General features: G+C 45.0%; 1 protein-coding gene across 1 annotated transcript in view; it reads left to right on the top strand.

The window, feature by feature from the left end:
• The first annotated feature begins 12,686 nt into the window (after nt 1-12,686).
• The window catches only part of SATB2 (SATB homeobox 2), a 165,904-nt gene continuing 157,992 nt past the window's right edge, over nt 12,687-20,598 (top strand). The window contains exons 1-2 of the mRNA XM_034786406.1: nt 12,687-13,653; nt 14,802-15,029. Of these exons, the coding sequence (XP_034642297.1) occupies nt 14,861-15,029 (169 nt within the window). The 5' untranslated portion in view covers nt 12,687-13,653; nt 14,802-14,860. The remainder of the gene's footprint in view (nt 13,654-14,801; nt 15,030-20,598) is intronic.

The raw sequence follows: 20,598 nt of genomic DNA, 5'->3' as shown, positions 1-20,598 counted from the left end.
CTGCAAAACTTTTACAAAGAAAGTTGTATCACCTACATAATATTGTCTGCGTGTATTTTTGAACCTGCCCACTACAGCCACTAACGATCCCAGCCAGCTGATTGAAGTGGAGTTACTATCTATGTGTAGCAAGCAATTTAAAAAGTGTAGCATCCTGGGTGTTGTCTTTTTTTGAGATTTGAGACGTTGAAATACGCTCCGATTCCTCTGAAGAGAAAGGGTGAAACTGATTAGAAATAGACTGACATATCTGGACAAACCAACTAATAAATGAAGAGAAGTCTATCTTCGTTGTAAAGTGACTGAGGCGCTATGAAAATACGGGAGCTGTTGTTGTTTACATCTGGCAATGGCAAAACTCAGTGTGTGCGAAGATCTTCCCAGGGAGAGAATAATACGTGCAAAGAACTGTAGAAGCTACAAATTGTTACACAGATGAATAGTCTGTCAATAGGGCCATAACATCCTTATTTATGCTAAAGCATGTGACACACAATCTCAAAATGTGGTAGCTCCAAGTTACCACCTCTTTATCACTTATACGAGCTAATAGGTGAGGTGACTTTTACCTTCTTTGCTTTGAAGGAGGCACAAAGGAGCGGACAGGTAATTCCATGCTGCTAATTGTTATGATGTGATGGGCAGGGAAAGCTAGAAGCCTGAAGGGCTGGAGGAAACATAGAGCAACTGAATGTGGAGTTTAGTTCCGAACGACCAATTAAGATCTCATTAATTTTGTAAATGTGGCTGGATCTATTCTAGCAACTGTGACGACTGGAAAGCTGTCACCTAATCTCCCCAGGGGTGAATTGATTTGTCGGTGTGATATAATGTTCTTTTAATCAGTTCTATCGATCCGCATCTGCTTTCTTCTATCTTTCTCTTCGTTAATAGGATTAAATCGTTCATTAACTTCAGTACTTTAAAAAAAAAACAAGCAGTTGGGTATTGTCTGTTTAGGGACGTTAGATGAGAAGGTCGAGATGCTCATTACAGGGCGCCACTCTGAATTCTAATCCTGGCGTGGGGAGATGGGGCGTTATTAATAACTGAGCGCTCAACACTTAATTTTCACAGCTCCTCCAATAAATTTGCAAGGCCCCCCTTGGATAAAACTCATCAGATTCCAACCTGAAGGCTAAAAAAGTGTTTCATACACAAAACTATCGGAGTATTTACAGATAGTTGTGAATGTCAAATACTCCGGCGTGCTGACAAAGCGCAGAGATCCTGCAGACTTTCGCCTCTGGAGCTACATGGGACCCCCTCCTTTGGGCACGGGACGCCCTCAGCGCTGCTGCGGGACAGCAAACAGCAGCTCGGGCGGAGGATGGATTCTTTCCTTTTGCTCCAACAGGAGCCCAGCTCAGACAGGGATGAGATGGAAAGGCTGGCCGCAAGTTGCGCTGCAGAAATCTACGTGGAATAGCATCGAGTTGTAGAGCGAGCTACAGTTCCTGCCAGCGTATGTCAGTGAGACAAACTAGCGGGTTAGGGCATCGATTCCCTGAGATGAAACAGACCAAGCCCGCGGTTGACCTGGGTCTTGAAGTGTTCGGCAAGTGACTAATATTTCTACACGGCACGTTTTAGAATCTGAAATGGGGCTAAAGCTCGCTGGCTGTTTTTGAGAATGATCTTCCTCTTCCAAAGGAAAGTGAAAAACGCAGCGGGTCCGAAGGAAGCCTAATGCGGATCCCAGTCTGTCTGGTACGATAGGGGATTCTGGTCCACCATCCTACGGAGTATCTCTCCGTGCGTGTGCACACAGAACATGACACCAAAGGCGTGTGTATACGTACACACACATAAGCCATTATCTATAAAAAAACCAAACCCTAATGCAACCACACAAACCAGGAGCCAGTGCGAGGTTTCAGGTTAGTGGACGAAAAGGAAACGGACTCCCCGGCTTTACCTCTCAATTGAATAACACTGAGTAGTGCCCCAAACTATCGAGGGATCAAAGTGACCTCTGCTCGGGGGAAGCTGGAACTGCCTCAGTGAACTCCCCTCTCCTGCTCTCTGTAAACCCTAATCGGAGGCAGGTCCGCTGAGTGGGGAAAACAAGGCGATTTCGCCATGCCTAGCCCGGGCAGAACATGAGTTCCGGGCCATTGTCCAGCCGCGGAGATTTGCAGGAGGCTGCCCAGCCCTCGTTTGTGATCACCTCAGCTTCAGATTTAAATCCCTCGGGGTCAGATCTGGCCGGCTTTACTCTCACTGCGGCTTGCAGTAATGCCAGCAAGATTTGACCCCTTCTCTGGAAGGTGGCTTGGACGCCTCGCTTCTTCAGGTTCACCTGGAAACTTTGCGCTGTTTCAAAGTCTGGGTTCTCGTGATACACCGTGACACCCGAGACTCGACCATGGGGCTCGAGGAAATGTTTGGACATTCATTAAGTTGCAGGGCACATGAGAATGTTTATTTGATGAGCTTCTCGCCTACATGTGCCTCCCTGCTCCTGGCGTCACGTTGCTGAATGGAAACCCTGAACGTTTCACGCTGCACTTGTCTAGGGTTTCTTATAATGACAAATTAGAAACACAGTTCTGTTTAAAATAATTTAAAACGGGGGGGGGGAGCAGACCGCAGGGCCGGGTGGAATAAGGAAAAAGAAAAACTGTCGAGGGAGCTGAATATTTCTCATCTAATACGATCCCTGGGTGTGAAGAACTGAGTGTTTCTTGCAAACTGGCGTGTTGATCCAGGAGACAGGCGTATGAAAAGCCCGATTATCTGAAGCACGGCTTATTGAAGAGGATAACCAGGCTTTCTCCGCGTTACCACATCCTCTCATCCAAACAGATTTCCTCTCGAGGCCTCTCTCTTTGTGCGACACAAAGCAAAGTTCATTTCGCTAGACACCTACTTCTGTAAAAGGGGCAATTACCTGGTCAGCTCAGTGGCAGAGCAATCAAGAGTTCCACAACGCTGCAAGTCTCATTAGGTTTGTTATAAATGGGGAGCGTCGGTCTCCGGGACCGGCAGTGTGTAAGCGCTGATTCTGTTTGACTTTCTAAATGGAAGTGCCTTGATTGGGCCCAAACCCTTGCAGGAGATATAACTGCTTTAATTGAACCTGCTGTAAACAGACAAATCACATCTCGCACCACAAACCAGGACTCTGATGGGGCTCCCTTATCTGGCCATGGGCTGCCCTGAGACCTAGGAGAAAAATAACTAAAACCCAAACCTGTCTAAATCCAAATGAAAGTACAGTACGTTGGAGCGCGGTGTGTTTTGCAGGACAGAGGAGGGCCGCAGTTAGCCCATTCTTGCTAAATACAGAGAATCAGCATGTTCTCTGCAATCAGTATCTTTAGTATCTAAACGTTTGTACTGAGCATTAACTAACCCTTCTTCTCCTATAGCTTCTCTGCTATTGTACCTGTAAGGGAAAACATGCAACACGGCAATCGAATGGAACCATGATTTGTGTTATTGTGTGGTTGTGGTCTTTTAGTTTTAGTTGTCTAAAACTTGCCTGGGTTGTACAGAAGTGCAATCGAGTCCAGTTCCCTGGAACTATTAAGCTATCCATCAACAAGGGAGATTGTTTTTCAGTCTCACAATTCAATAAAACCCTCTAATATTTATCTTAACTTGAAATTCCCTAACAAGCCTGTGTATATTCAGGTCTGCAAGGTTAGCTATTTGCATGGAAATATACAAATACAGGGCTCTATCCTTCCGTCTCTGGGCACCCCAAACTCCCTCTGCGTTGAATTCTCCAAGCCTGGCCCAGGCAGCACTCCCTTTGGATTTAACTGAGATCTTTGGGGGTCGAAATCTACATTTTAAGCTGCATTCTAAGTTTCTAATTTCTCCTTATTGTTCAGATCCCTCAGTTTTCTAGCAATATTGTCCGTGTTATGTCTAGGAACTAAGGGGAGTTCAGGTCTAATTGCTGCCGAGTGTTATAAAACTGAAGGATACGGACGATGTTTTTCTGGTTGTTTTATTTGTTGAGGGGTATATGGAAGGATCGGAGTGTTTTTGTTTTGTTTGTTTGTAGGGGAAGGGAAAGCTTGGGTCTAGACGAAAAACGGAAACCGCATCCTGCAGGAAGGCGAATGGTTTTTTTTACTCCATAGTTTGAATTGATAATTAAATTCGCCCGCTGCAAGAAGCCGCTTTTGAGCTGGGACGCGCTTGGGTGCGGAGGAAGGGATAGAAGTGGGAGAGATTAATGCTATTTTTGAAGGTTATGGGGATGGTGTTTTGATGACGGGTTTGTCTTCTCAATCGCTGTATGTTTTCCATATAAATTTGGTCTTTGGCTGCTGCAGAAACTTTGAAAAACTTTGAGAAAGTGCTGCTTTCCACGTGAGTTGAAAATGATCTTCCCTTTACTTTAGGAACAGAGAGAGAGAGAAAAAAAAAAACCCACCACCGCTCACTTTTTTTACGCAGATCATTACAGAAAGATAAAATACAGAGAGCAGCCATTAAAATGAGCAATGCCTCTGGGGTTCAAGTGCTCAGCATTGAACACTTAAAATGTCTCGGTGAGACCTTAGTGTCTAAACCTTTCGCCGAATAAATATAACAGTCACGTGAGACAACTAGTAAAGAACAATATTCTCCACTGTGAAACCATCACCCTTGTAAACGCGTTTGGGGTAACAATGCAGATCTGAGGCTTACTTCTGCGTTCATGTACGTATTTTTGTTTTGCGATTCCTTGCGGTATCTGTTAGCTGTAGATCACGGTCATGTGATAGAGAAACGATATTCATTTCGTTGTGTCGATATAGTTTACGTTCGAAACGGCAGCTCTTCGCATAGACAAGCCCTAGATGAATTTCATTTGAATTCCCGTGGTTTAGTAGCAGAGAGTTTAAAAGATGCGGTGTTTCGATTGCATTTGTCACGAGTACTGGTTACATAACTTTTATTTTATCGCATGAAATAATTTCTCCTTCAACAAAATAAAAACAGTGCAACTTGTCATGAAATGATATATATTATCTGTCACCTTAAATGAGAAAAATCGCTGCTTTATTATCCATTTTTATCATTTTAAACCCACACACATTTATAAAAGAAGCCACATGACACACTAAGGAAGACAAGCTTCCTAAATATATCATTGATAAAAAAATAGACTAGCATGGAAATATCATAAAGCAAATATTAATATTTCGGAAATAGGCACGCTATTTAAAAGTGTAAATAACATTTAAATACTATACATAATAGAGTCATAGAAAATAATTCTTAATAGTAATGAAAAACGAAACAGTTTGAACACATTTAATCTTTGTACAATGTAAAATATAGCTATCTCAGACAATGTAAATCATTACTTTTCCCATTCGACTCTTATACAATACACTTATTACTAAATAATATTTATATTTTAAAGCTAAACGAAACTTGGCTTTTCAAACACGTTTGTGCTTTTGCTGTTAAGTTACTGAGACTCCATCAGCACGTGAACATTGTGACAGATTACTTTTTTTTTTTTTTAAATCAGTGACATGCCAATGTCAGGAAAAGGCACTCTCTTTCTCATTCTTAGATGTCATTGAAATCACGGGAGTTTTGTTATTGATTGAACCGGAGCAGACTCGGGCCTGGAAAGTCGCATGTTGGCCTATCTACAAAATCACTTTTTTTTTTCAACTAGCATTTTAGCGAGCGTTGCTACGAGCGATGTTATTTCTACTTATAAAGTCCCCGGCCAGTTTTTTTCTGGGTAAAATTGTATTGGCATCAGTAGTTCCAGCTGTATAATACATTTGTTCCAGTTGTACAGTACAAACCCACAGTTCTCGCTCCATGCAATTAAGGTTAGCAGCACATTTTTTATTATAAAGTCCTCAGGAGGCGGAATGTGGAGGATTGGGGGCAGCGTTTGCTGAGAAATGGCCTTCGTGAAAATGATCTGTTTAAAGATCTGACGCCTTTAAAGGTCTTTAGGTCTTTTTAAAATCCTCGCGGTACAAATTAGACTACCCCTCCTCCCCCACAAAACCAAAAACCCGGCGATAGGAAGGTAGACTTTAATGTTCGCATTTGCATTCTGTACTGCAGAACAGCCAGCCAACGTCTCAGCAACCAGTTTACATAGCTGGACAAGGCCAAAGGCGGAGGGTCACCTTTCTACCCAGCATTTTAGCCAGGTCTGAAACGCCCTGTAGTTTTGATCTTTAGTGCTAAGTAAGCATATTCAGTGCTCCCAGAAGCTGCTGTCAATGCCTGTCTCTGTTCCGCCTGACTGCTGGATTAATTGTTTGTGCTGGTACATTGAATTTAAAGGCTCAATGAATATAGTTGGCTAGAAAATCCTGCAAGTGAGATTGTCCCTTCTTGGGCTGCTAGGAGTGAAAGGAGGCTGAAGGCAGAGCTGCTCTTTAAATCTGCTCCCACCGTCAGTGCTACGTTCTGTGCGCGAAGCAGTTTCTAGCCCGGTGCTGATCCCATAACTGTGAAGAGTAAGAGTTGCTCGAAGGGGAGGGAAACCTGGGGGCTTTATTAGTTCACCCCTCTTCCGGCCATGCTAGCTTGCTGTGCGTGTTGTTCCGTCTCCACTGCTTAAACCTGCCCGCCGTGTGAGTGATCGCTTTGTAATACTGGGGATTGCCGAGTGCGAGGGAACACGGGACCAGCTCTGGAAACGGGCAACGTTCAAGGGGCTCTCGGGTTGAGGCAGGGCTTGCTCCTGAGAATCAGCCCCCCCCCCCCAAGAATCAGGAAGGAATGGTAGGGGAGAAAAATACAATCATGCACCAGGTTCCTTCCTACCTTCCCCAGGTTTCCTCTCCCCGCCCCCCACTCCCTTACACCTCTCGCAATGTTTCCCTTCTCCGCAGCACAGTGAAACCAAGAGGCGCGCTCCAAGAAGGGGAGGGCGGGTGTGCACTTCAATGCACTCTCCAGTCATTATAACGGGGCTGTAGGGTCACCAACACCAACCCTGGCTGCCCTCTTACCCGTGAGGTGCCCCGGGGGTGCGTGTTGGATGGACTCTGCCCTTGGGAAGAGAGGAACGACGCGGAGAGGGGAAACAAGCAGCACGGGGGGGGCTCACTCGATCGCAGGTCCGATCGCGCCGGGAACCTCACTCGAGCTCGGGGCAGCCCCCCTCGGGCGTCTCCGCAGCACTGATTCCCCGGAGGGGCTGAGGCTGGCAGTCCCCCGGGGCACCGGTCCCTTGACAGCGCGAGGCGGCCGGGCTCCTGGCCTTGAGTTTCCCTCAGCGGCCCGCGCGGTGGCGCTGTTTGAAGCAGCCTCGGGGCTGCTCCGCTTGGGGGCCGGGAGCGGCGGCGATGAGCGCGGGGCCTAGGTGGTCCCGGGCGCTTAGCTGGGCCGGCGACGGAAGCAGGAGCCTCCCTGTGGCCGGTGACGCTCGCCTGGCCGCGGCGCGGGCGGCTGCAGAGCCGGAGCAGCGAGAGGAGCCTGGGCAGAGGGAGCTGTACTGCTGAGGCAGCCTCTCCACTCCCCCTCCCCCGAGTCCATAGGCCATCCCTCCCCTTTTCTGGGGGGCCCGCTGCAAGCGCTGGCACAGCTGTGCCTCTGGGGGAAGAAGGAAAAGGTGAGGCGCCAGGAGCACCGAGCTTCCTTGTTTTGTTTCTGGTCCAGAGGGGGCCTGGCTCCAGGCCGGTCAATCACACCCGCCTTGCTTCCCTGCATTAAATCCCGGCCAGGCCAGGTGGACCCAGCTAGAGTCCAGCCCCAAACCCCAGGCATCCCTCAAATCCCACCCCCAGAACCTGAGCGCCTTCCCCCCAACATCTCGGCCCCGACCTCCTTTTCCCCAGGCGACTTACCTGGATCACCCCTCTTCCCCTTACTCTTCTTTTCCCTTCCTTCCCTCCTCACCCTCCTCCATCCGCACTTTCCCCTTCCCCCTGTCTCTTACTCCCTTCCCCGATCCCCCACTCTTTTGCCAACTTCCCTACCTCTTATTCCGGGCCCTCACTTCCCAATTCCCGCACCAGACTTTTCCAGTCCCCAAATTGCCTCCAGATTGAGATAAAGGAGAGAGAGGGAAGCGCCCTACAGCTCTGGAGACGAGGCGAGCTTTGTTTCCCTTAACTTGCGTGGTTTGCATTTTTGCCTTAACTGTTGCCACCAGCGAATGAGTTTTAAGCACATTCGTTCTCTCACGCTCGGTGGTTTCTTGCTTCTCCCCTTTGTTCTCCAGCAAACACAGCCCGTTCTCTCCCTCCGACCCCTGGCAAGGTTTTGGCCAAGGCTTGCAGCCTGCCATTACCCCTAGCGGAGTACAATGTAGCCGCCCCAGGCTCTCAGCCCCGAAGGACCTTCCTAGGTGCTCTGAGCATGAACAGTTCATGTGCACGATTAGCCGTCGCGGGCTTCGTGGCCTTTCCGTGCGCTCCGCTAGTGGTTTCCCTTTGCGGGTGGAGGTTTGGGCCTCTCCGGGCCTTTTGCCCTCCGCTGATTTAGCCACCGAGAAAGAAACTAACCGCTCCCCTTTCCACCCCAGCAGCAGCCGGTGCATTTCAAGCGCTGTTGGCTCCCCTTCTGCACAGCCCCTTTGCCCCGGGAGCGCCGCTGAGATGCAGAGACAGGCCCTGGCTTCCGGCACTCAAGCGGCGGAGTAAATAGAAAACGAAATACCCGCTGCTTCTCCAGGGCAGGGCTACCTCCCTGTTGCTTGCAGCCTGGCCGCCGGCTGCAGGGAGCCAGGCGCTTCCAAGTCCGGTAGCAGGCGTTAGAGGACTCCGAGCTCACAGCACCCACGGGAAGCCAGGGGGGAAATGGGGGCACAAGGCAGGGTCAGGGCAACAAGGGCCTCTAGGAAGAAAAAGAAAAAATAGGGAAGGTGAGGAAAGGAGCTAGATACCGAGAGACATAGGCAGCTCCTGGAGGAAAGAGGGAAAGAAGGAAATCGTAGTGTTTAGGAGTAATTTGTCATTCGATTGCGGGGGGCGAATTTGTGAAGAGCAGGACTATTTCCCACTCTGATCCCAGACGGAGACAACATTTCAAATATCGCAAACTCCGCGCAACGAAGCCCAGCAGATGAACATCAGAGAAAGGAAGCGCAATATTTGTCCCGGAAAATCTGCAAAAACACCGCCGCCTTTGGCTCTTTGCGCTTTTTGAAGGTTGGACAACCCTGGAACTTGAAATCGCGTGTTGGCTGGAAAAGTGACAGTTAATTAAAAACAAACCTTTCCACCAAGATTTGTATTCGGAAAAATTATTTGGCAATACACCACCCGAGGATTAAAAAAACTAAAATAAGGAAGATTGTCACACGCTAATAAGCGCATCCATTTTGCATTCACCAAAATAGGTCCAAACAGAAAACCCTGGTATTTCAATTTGTTCTGAATGACGAAAAAGCAGAGGTTATTAATAAAGAAAGAAACCAGCTTGTTTTTTTTATATATTAAAAATGCGCTGGAAAGTAATCGCTTCCCCTCCCTCTGTTGAAATAAAGACGTGAAAATTTTGTACTGGAAAAAGCATATGTAATTTGAAACAGAAAAGGCCTTTATTGGGAAATATTCTGTAAAAGAAAAATAAACATCATGTATCTCAAAATCTATAAATCTGTTTGAATAAAATAAAGTTTAAGAAACAGAAATTACTAACCAGCAGAATTTAAGTAATCGGTTCAGTTTTGCGTGTCTTTAATAATAATCCTCTCAGTTTCCCATATCACAATTATTACCGCTTAATAATGCAAAGTTTAAGTAATTTTATATATAGAAAACAAGTTTGCAGCTCTTGTTCTCCATTTAACGCACAAATGCAAAAAATAAATAAAAAAACAACCAACCGCCCCCCCCAAAAAACAACCCCTCTCACAAACCCATAGAAGAAAAGAGGTGCAATGGATTAATTGAAAATAAAGCAATTGCAACGTGTATATTTAATTGGATGCATTATTCAGCTCCCCCACTGAGTGGTTTAATAATTTAGAATCAATAGTTTCCCTACAAACTTTATAAAATATTTACAAATAATAAAATATTAATCGATTAACAAGCCAGGAGCTTTACTTTTATAGGAGCTTTACTAGAGTCCTGCAATCATGCTGTTGACACAAGTCTCTGATGTTAACGAAAGGATCATTGACAAAATGTAAATGAAGATCTTCAGACAGTGGTGTTTATAAAATAGCTCATTAATGAGCTTGGACTGACTCTGTCCATCCACATCATCAGATATAATAATAGTGACGAATCAGACAGGGAAGATCCTGGCTAAACCATTGGTATTTTTTTCCAGAAGTACTGAAGTCTTAAATCACCAATTCTTCTAACTTTCTGGCCATTGATCCGAAGGAATTCGTAGTTGAACATCAAAGGTAAGAATAAATCAACATTATTTAATTATTCAATAGTTGGTAGAAAATACGAACTTCCATATATAACCCACAACAGCATGTTACGCAGTTTATTTTGGCAAGTTACACTAGGGTACTGAAAAAAGTTTGCTCTTCGAACTTCCAGGATTGTTTTCTTTTTTTTTTCTTTTCTTTTCCAAACCTGTAATCTTTCAAATACAAAATCTGGCTGATATACTTCAGCTACTTTGCATTAAACTCCTCCAAAGTCTGCATTTTTCAGATGCATTGGCTTTCAGTCCTTCAAACAACTCATGCAAATTGCCCGAGCGGGTCGTTGCTCCGTGCCTGGTGGAGAATTCTCGCCCCACACGCCACCCTCCCTACCTTTTGCTGGCAGGAGCCTCTAGTTCTGGGTCCCACAAAGTTCAACCGGAGTTACGACCCCCGCCCCACCCCTTCCATTTCTTCCTGACCCGGGGGCAGAGATTACACCCGGTCGAGACGCCTCGTAGCCACGCGGCGAGAGATCGCTGTTCCACCCCCTCCCCTACATGGGGCAGGAACCCGTCCTTCTGGGAGCCGAGCAGCTGCTGCCTTTTCCGGGGTGGCAGAATCCTGCTGCTGCACCGGGATTGAGAGTGGGGTTGATCTGGAATGAAGCGAGTTTCTCTCTTACCCTGGTCAGAGCTCCGCCGCGTCTCACAGGCTCCCAGCCCCACTTCCTTGTACGGCCCAAAGCCCTTAGAGAGACACGACCACTCCGCAACCTATTAACATCGTCTGGAGGAAAGGAGGAGAAGCAATAGCAGCCGCAGCTCAGCTACCACCACCAGGCTGCAAGCTCCACGCAGCCCAGATCCCCAAAGAAACTGCAATGCTGCTGCTCTACTTCCAAAAGATGTGACTGTGTAGACTACCGGCAGGGATTGCAAATATGGTGGCGATGGGGCTAGGAGCCGCTGCTATTGCTTCTGTCTACCAAGTTAAGATAATAGGATGGGAGTGAAGCTATCAGTGCTGCTAGTTCTTATTCTTACCTCCAAATAATGTGACCCTCCCGCCCCCACAAGGGACTGCAACATTGGTGGCGGGATTGAAAGTTGCTGCTGTTCTTGCTGCTTCTGCTTTTTCTACAAAGCCCGCCGAGATTGTCCTGTGCACGTGTGGGGTGTAGGGGGGAAGGAGAGGAGTTACTATTGCGAGCTCTCGAGCTCTCCTTTTGCGCCAGGTGATATTATTGGGGAACAGGAGCTGCTGCTTATTCTTTCCTGCAACCCCCTCTCCTCGTCAGGACTGGGCATAATGGACGGGGGGTTGCCAGGAGCCAAGAGCTGTTGCTATTCTTGGTTCTTCTTCCCTGTCCGAAAGGCAGTCACTGAACCCCTCTCCCCAAAGGGTCTGTGCCAGGCCAGAGCCAGGGGAGCGTATGTGCTCTGTTCTCGCTGCCCCCCGCAGTTAGCTGGGCTCCTTTCCTCTCCCACTCCCAGCCGCAGGCATCCACGAAAAGCCCCCTCCCCCCAATCCTCAGGTCTCCAATGTGTCCCCCTTTAACGCGTTTCTACCCCCCTTTTTGACCCTCCGGCGCCACCGTAAAAGCAGGCCCACTTAAGGGGGCTCGGCCGGCCGCAATAGGAGCCGTTGAGCGGGTGGGCGAGTCGGTTGGTGCCTGTCGGCGCGTGAGCTGGGCATGGGGTTCCCGGCCCGCGAGCGGCGGGGACGCCCCGCTGGAGGGGTTGGAATTTCTTCGGTCCACCTTAAAGCGGAGCTGGTGCTGCCGCCGCCTCGGCTGCTGCGGGGCGGCCCCGAGCTGCTCCCGGGCGGGGCAGGGGAGTTGGCGGCGGGGTTCGGGGGTTGCGGGCAGAGCCCCCCCCATCCCCGGCCCAGGCAGCGGCGAGGCCGGGAGATCTGAGCGGGCCGGGCCGGCTCCCCCATCCCCTGCAGGCCCGGGACTCTGGGGGCTGCCGCCGGGGATGGGCTGGAGGGGCCCGGCCCGGTGGCGCGCTGGCCCCTGCCCCGGCGCTGGTGGACGGTCGGGGCTGCGGCTGCACCTTGCAGCCGGGGATGGCGGGGAGGCCGCGGCTGCCCCCGGGCTGCACGTGTCCGGCTGGCTGCCCCGGGGGTGGGGTTGGAGCGGGCGGGGGGCGCAACTTGCAGCTCAGGCCGTGCCCGGCAGCGACGCGCCGCGGGCAGGCTGCCCCTGTTGTCACTAGCCGGGCCCCTCTCTGCGCTGCCCGCTCGCCCCCCAGCCCCTGGCTCGCAGCCCGGAGCCGCGGCCAGACGGGCAGAGCGCCCGGCTCCGGCTCCGCCTCCCCCGGGCTGCCCTTCTCCCCCCGCCCCTAACCCTGCCTCCCCACCCCCGGCGCAGCGCCCGGCTCTCCTGCCTGTGCGCGCTCCGGGGGGACGTTCATTATTTATTTATTGGTGTTTAATTTCCTGCCAGGCGGGTCTCCCTCCCTCCCCGCTTCCCCACCCCTCTGCAGGCAGCGGGGCTGGCTGGAGCAGCGGCAGCCTTGGCTTGGAGGGAGGGAGGATGGGTGGGGGGCCAGGTGGGCTGCTCCTCTCCGCGCTGTACCTGAGCTGAGCTTCTCCAGAGACTTTTATTTATTGGGGGCGCGGGGGGAGGGGAGGAAGGCAGGGGCGGGAGGTGGTTGCTATTTTGGATGCAAAGATCTGGGGACAGGAAAACCGCACACACAGACACACACACACACACACACACACACAGACACTGAAACCAAGGACAACCCCAGAAAGGACTCACTTTGCCTTGATGACTCAACGCAACTAATAATCATTTCTCTCCTCTCGCTGTGGCGAGTCCCTCCTGCTCCTCCTGCTGCTGCTGCTGGCAGAGGAGGGAGCGATTGAAAGTGACACATCGGGGGCTGCCGCCTCTTCACCGCGATCACAAGCGCCCGCTTCCCGGCTCCTCCTGCTGCCGCTTCTCCTCCCGCTGCCCGGGATAGCGGCCCCTTTAGACGCGGCCTCCCTCCCCTTCGCCACCCCCTCTCTCCCCCGCGATTGATTTTCTCCGCCGAAGGTGTGAGAAGTCGGGCCTCTCTCTCTCTCCCCCCTCGGAGCCAGTCGCCTCACCTCTCCCCCCACCCCCGTTCACTCCCCCGGCTGCCCTCTTTGGAAGGGGCTCTGACTCGTGACAGCCAGCTCTGCCCAAGAAGACACCCTGACCCGGGACCTTAAAGCTCGGACTCTAGGAAAAGGAAAAGGGGGGTCAGCTGGGTGGGGAGGGGGGAAGGAAGTAGAAAGGAAGAAAACACCAACGTAAAAGGAGGAAACAAGAAAACTTTCCACCCTGGATTCTCTACTTTTGATCCATGGACAGAGCCCAACTCAGCCAACTTACAGACAGACTATAAGCAGTAAGTACAGCAGGAGCCCACAAACCCCGCGTGGGTGAGCAGCTCGCAACAGCCTTTGTCGCGAGGAGCTAGCTAGTTTTATTATGTACGGTGTCCGGGAAATAATGACGGCGGTGGTGTTAATTGTGAGAGAAACAGCCCTGGCTGCAGCAATGCCCTGTCCCTTCTTGTTCCTATATGTCTGGGTGGCCGTTCCCAGGAACCCGGCTAGCAGGATTGGAGCGCACAGTTCTTGGGGTTTTCTGGCTTGGTTTGTACTGCGTTGTGTAGTCAAACCTGCAAACCCGATCTCCTTTAAATAGCATGTGGGCACCCCAAAACTGACCTGCCTTGCAAACACTAACGCTAGAACGCGAGGTTTGGAGAGCGGGGGTGGGTGGGGGGAGTTTTTAGAGTGAATTTGAACTTGAGTTTGATTTGGCTCAGAGGATCAATGAGCTAAGACGCGGCTCGACCCGGGATGTGTTAACGGCGCTTTGATCGGAGAAGTGTAATCAAGATACCTGTCGCATGTTATTTTGATAAACTTGCCGACTTTAGTGCACGTTTGCCAACATACGTACCAGGTCACATTTGCAGGGAGTCCAGAGCATTTTTAGATCCGGTTGTTATCCTTGTGGTGTTTGCGCACTATTAGTTTTTTCAGAGTGATCTTCCGAAGAGAGATGATGTCCCCGTATATCGCTGTATTAATTCACAATCGGGTCTTCACATTATGTTGTGTCCGCGTGAAACGGGTTGATTCTGTGCGGGAGTTACTTAACACACCTGCCTTTTTCAAAGTATCCAACTTTCTGAACTGACCCACTAGACGGAAATGTAACGTGTAAATGTCTCCGGTAATAACATGGTTTGTGCCACTGAATTTCAAACGAGCGATCAACTCTGGTGAGCCGTTGTGCATCAGTACTTGTTAGTTACCTTTCTTCAATCAATGTAGGCAATGTATTAACAACTCGGGTGCAAATACCTGGGTTTCAAGCAGTTTAGCTCTTGCATACTATAGAGAATGAATATGATTCTGAAAGCCGGGGCTTGATTGTTTTATTTGGATGAAGTGAGCGGACAATGATGATTACTATCTCTTGAACTCCCTGATTATGCTCCCTTTACAAACCTCTGAAGTGTATATGTTTCTTTCTCTCTAGGTCCTTGTTCATTTTACTGTGATCTGCCTGTGGGAACTTTGTCTCCAAGTCAAAGTAGCATGGAGCGGAGAAGTGAGAGTCCCTGTCTAAGGGATAGTCCAGACAGAGGGAGCGGCAGCCCTGATGTCAAAGGTCCTCCCCCAGTGAAGGTGGCCAGGCTTGAGCAGAATGGCAGTCCTATGGGAACCCGAGGGAGGCCCAATGGCTCTGTGACCAAATCAGTGGGAGGTAACCATCCAGTAGTATTAATGTATACATAACAGACTGGCAGCTGAATTACAATGGCATAGTGTCAGGGTTCATGTTGATTAAGCTTTCTGTCTGGGTGTAGGATTACAGGAAGTGGATTGCAAATTGTCAGTACCCTACTTGCCCCTCATCAGTAACTAGCAGCCTCATTTACTGTTAAATAGAAAAGTGGTTTATCCAGAAGGTGGCATTTTGTTGGGCATGTTGCCACTCTGTGCGAGGTGTTGGCAGGTTTATGTCACAGCTAGCAGTTTCTAGCTTTTACTGGAAAGCTTTTAGCTGTTAAACTCTATTCCAGTGTTAAAAGGGTGCATGTAAGGGCTTCATTTCATATTGACTCTTTTCACAGAATATTTATTAAAAGGCCTTTTTAGTACCACAGTTAATCCATCACTATATCTACGCCAACTCCCAAAAGGCCTTATCCTATCCCTACTGATGAAAAATGGGAACAGGATTGGGACCAAGTACGCCAAGCTTTCTGAATAGGAATTCGTTGTTTGAATACACATAATTATAAACTGCCAGTGAAAGATCACATTAAAATTTGTGTTGCATGACGACCTTATTTTTACAGAGGAAAATACAGTTTTACTCATGCATCAATAGATAGTTATTCGCAAAAGAGAGCATTGGAGACCACTTAACTATAGTTAATAGGATCTTACTAGTGGCTTAAAATATATCATGACATTTATAAATAATAATAATACCCTAATGGTTTTATGAATGAATTCTCATAAATGGAAAAAAACTTGCTCTATTGAATTACAACACATATTACTTGTAGAGTGTATATGCTTCATGGAACTTATATGAACAGTTATAAAATCTTTAGGCAGTTAACCTGTTATGCAGAGGACATAGCAAGACATAAACACATGGTTAGGATCAGTTTGTTTAACATAATTATTACAGATTAATTTTGTAGCTTTGGCACAGTTACTCTCTGTAGAGCTTTAAATTTCATAGTTGCCCTGCTCCCTAGTTGCTATTCAATTTTGTGTTTATGGCATGTTTCAGTGACACGAGTGGCTGCTTTTTTTCAAGCAACTACTTACTCAAGCTAAACTCTCTGATTGACCTCTTAAATGTCCTGCTTTTTCCTCTTAATTTTGATGTTGACAAGATTGATATAATGTAACATTAGATTTAGAAAAATATCTTTAAAGTTTTGTAGCAGATCAGGTAGTAAGAGAAAAATATTTCAAAGCAGGCCAGGGACATCTTTATCTTTAGTAAGAAATTTAATGTAATGTATGTTTGTGGGTTTGGTTTTTTTTTTTTTTAATCTAGCCCACGATAGATACAAAAATCTAATCAGTTCATAATAGAGAGGGTCAGTACATTTGGAAAAGATACTTTAATATTGTCATTGCATGACTGTGTACTTAATTTAACAGTTTTGTCATTATATGGTTGATTTAAACGTCTTTTCTCAATAGGGTTTCTAATTGCTGAAGTTTGTTGACAGGCTGCAGCTTGTATTTTTCGAATCATAGTGATCTGTATATTTACTTAATGAAGGGTATAAAAGCTCAGCAGTTTCTTGTGCTTTTGATGAATTCATCTCCATTTATTGAACCTCTTATTATTTTTGTTCTTTTAAAGGATGCAAAGGGAGAAATAACTTTATAGTTAAAGACTTGTTGTATTATACCAATTAGAAATTAATAGGAAAATAATTCATTGGCTAACAGTGGGATCCAACTAACTAGTTTTGTCTGAAAATGCTAGAAAGTATGTATTCTAGCCATAGGTGCCTTTTAGAAGACTGAAGGACTGTGGCTTCATTTTAAAGAAAAGATTAGAACTTGGAACTAAAGTTTTGGAGATCTATTAAAATGCACTTAAAAAAAGGATGACTTCAAACATTTTGGAATATATATGTTGCTTTCTAATTGCAACTGTACTTTGCCAAAGGAAGTTTACATGGTGCTGTGATTATATTGGTGGTTCAGATTGACTCTGGCCTATTGAAGTACGGAGCGTTTCATTCAGTTTAACATGAAGACTTTCCTTTCTGAAGACAAACTTTTAAGAGGTTACATTTTCATTCACTGCTCTCTGGTTTGTTATAAGCTTGATGTAGATTGGAGTGTTTAAAATGTAGGGGAATCATGGTGAATTTTTTCCTCCCTGTGTTTTTTAGACAGCTTGCCTGTGTGTCTCATAGTTTGAGTACCATAATACAGTTTATTCATTGGTTCTGCTTCATATTGAAAGCAAGAATAAAATTATTTTTGTCTGAATACTGATCTAGGATCTATAATATTCAATGCTAAAGTAGTTAAGGTGGATTTTTTTTTATAAGATAATGGCACTGTATAAGATTGATTTTTATTTTTTAGAAAAGCTTTCAGGATAAACTAACATATCTATTTTTCAGAGAGATGTTTCCCATTTTCTTTTTAAGATTTGATGTTTATGAACACATTCTTTTGATTTTGTGTCCAAGTAATGTATTTTGAATGCAAATAACTGAGTCTGTTGGTTTCAGAAGTTCATATCGCTCCAAATGTACACTGAAATGGTAATAATTTTGTCACTTTAATTGTGATGCTCAAATGTTGGCATTTGAAGAGTACTTTTTTAATCGAGTTTTAGAAAATAATATCCTTTCATGTACAAAACTTGGTGTCTATAAAAATAAATTAATAAACCACTTTTCCAGTGCTAGTCATAGATGAAGACTCTTCAGTAAAAGCAATCTATATTGAAATATTGCATAGTGAAATGACTTCCAAGACTTTAGTTGATATGCTCTTAGTTTGATTTTATTTTGTACGTTTAAAACATTTTATAAAAAACTTGTACTTTTCAAAAAGCAATATTTTCAATGATTTTCTATTTAGAGACAATGTTATTACAATCTTTTTCAGTTCTGTAGAATGTGTTTTAAGATTTGAACCCCAGGGCAATAAGGTGCTAACAAATCACATTTTGATTACTCTTATTTTCCCTTCATTTGTTCTATGTAGGTAAACACTGAAATGTTTTTCTTTTTCTATTATGCCCACTTTTAGTTAAATCTCAAGAATAAGTATTTCTGTACATTTTCATTAAAAATGGAGAAATTTAATTTAAATGATCTAAAGCTATGGCAGGACTGATGACCTGTGGTAACAAGTTTTATAACTTTTAGTGTTTATTACATTTTTTTACAGTGGCTTCCCAGAGAAAGAGAGAAATATTAAAGTGCACGGATGTTCCACTTTTCTCACTGAATTTTTCAGTGACAGTATTTTACATAAAGCACAGCAAACAGTATATCAGCTCTGCTAGAGAGAAATTTTGCCTTCTGACTTTTTTTTGTAGCCGAATGTACATTATTCAAAGGGCCATTATGGCAGTTGTAGTAAACTTGTGTAGGTCACAAAAAGATAAACAAGGCTGTTTTTAAAAGGGGATTTAAAAGTTTCTGTACTGTTTATAATGGTGTTTGCTTCAGCTGAAGGTATTAGAGTCCAGTTTTGTTTTGCTCTGGCTAGTCCAACACTTTCTAAAATGTTTCACCAGTTATCTAACCAGTCTGTTTTAAAGCATGTATGTAATAAAACACAAGTGCTCAGATGTTCGTGACTAGTAGGTTTTTTAGAGGGTCCCTGGGAAAAAAGGCTAATATATCTTTAAAAAACATATGAAGTCTGGGAGAGAATTTAGAGTGTGCAGGAGAACTATGGTGTTGACAGCTTTATATTCCTGTTGGGTAACATTCACTTACTAGAATTGGCGTCCCCTCTCAGTTAGTAATTCACTCCATAAGGATTTTGAAAAAAGAATGATTAATAGTTAGGAAATTCAGATTTGCAAAATTGTTGATTAAGCTTGCAAACCTGTCTGTAAATGGAGCTGTATTTGTATGTGTGTATTTTATTTCTAAGAAGACAGAAAACGAGTTCAAAGTCTGAGTGTAACTTAAAATATTAATATCATAAATGTGCTATTTAATGCTTTGGTATAGAAGAATTAAATGTAGAACCCAAATAACACTTTCAACTTTTAGGCAGGAAGCAATTGTATAATATTTGTTTTTTAAATGAGTTTGAGACCAGTTTAATAGCAATTATTTTTTTCTTAATTTAACTGTTAAAACATGCAATTAAATTTTATAATATCTGTCTGAAAGAGAACTTTCAAACAGTTGTAACTAACTTACACGAGCAGTTCTTAAATCTACCATATGGAAGATACAAATATAAAAAATCTTCTTGATGCAGTGCATTCTTCTAAGGGTGTTCCTGATAATTTTATACTGCTGATTGTTCTCAGCTTTTTAACATTAAAGCTTAAAAATATTTTGATCTTCATAGGTGCATTTCAGAAATCTGTTTTAATATCTCTCTCAGCAGAGAGAAATGCTAATCAAGTGTGGTAAAAGTATTGTCTATAAAATCAGTATCTTACATCTAGTTTTACAAAAGAATACTAGTTAATCTTTGTTATCCTATATCTGTTTCAAGGATATAAATACTTTGTTGCAGGGGGGTGGGGGGAATCCATTATTATACAGACTCATGCATGCAGATGGATCACATTTGATATTCTATTCTAAATTGTTAGGCTATCATTTAGAGATGAATTTTACCTACAATAACTGTTAACATGTTTTAATTGTCTGCATAGAGAATGTTCCTTATAAATAGATCAGGTAAAATAAAGTAATAGGTTTTAGATGTTGTTCAAATCTAGGTGAAGAATATCTTAATACTGTCTGAAAAAGATATTTTTGCTATTTGAAAGGGCTGAGCATGTCTAGGTATTGAAGTTATGAAAGCCGCAAAGCCTTATTAGCTTGGGAATTGGCAATACACCGTAGTCTATCTTATACCATGTATACTATATAGTTGGAAAACACTACATTTTCTTTTGCTTTAATTCAGTATCAATTAAAGTAGAAAGAAGATTCTTAGTTTTATGCATTAATAGTATATCACTAGGGGGAAAAAAACCCCTCATCTAATTTAAATAAGGAAAAGGGGACACTGGTATCTCCTTGTAATGGAGATGTAGACTGATTAATTGTTTAGAAATGAGCTGCTTTTTGTGTTGAAAAAGATTATTTTTTGTCCTGATCATAGCTGATATCTTAAAGAGAATAAACGTAACAGTCACTCTTCTGGGGTCATCTAGTGTATCATCTGTATTTTTGCTGAGGTTGAAAAATAGCCTTTCTCTGTTTTCAATACTTGGTCTGTTATTAAACTAAAGATACAGTTGGTTAAAATATATATGCAATTGAACATATGCATTAAACAGAATATAGGGTATCCACCCATTCGGTGACCTAGGCATAATTTGATGGTTAGTGTTATTTTGGAACTCTAAGTTCCATCTACAGAAAGCCACTGACCATTATGTATTTGAGACTTGAAGATTAGCTGTAATAAGATTTCATTTCTGTCCCCCCCCCCCAACTGTTCAGCAGTAGCTACAGGCATCTTTTTTCCCCTCCTCACAGTAAATTGCTAGATGCCATTATCTTCATCATGAACCAAAGAATAGAAAAGGGACCAACATCTTTGAGAAATTAAATGTTAATTCTTCT

The sequence above is a fragment of the Trachemys scripta genome, chromosome 11, assembly GCF_013100865.1.
Source record: "Trachemys scripta elegans isolate TJP31775 chromosome 11, CAS_Tse_1.0, whole genome shotgun sequence".
In the NCBI taxonomy this organism is placed as follows: Eukaryota; Metazoa; Chordata; order Testudines; family Emydidae; genus Trachemys; species Trachemys scripta.
Note: the sequence above shows the minus strand (reverse complement) of the source record. Positions and strands in the feature narration are given on the sequence as shown.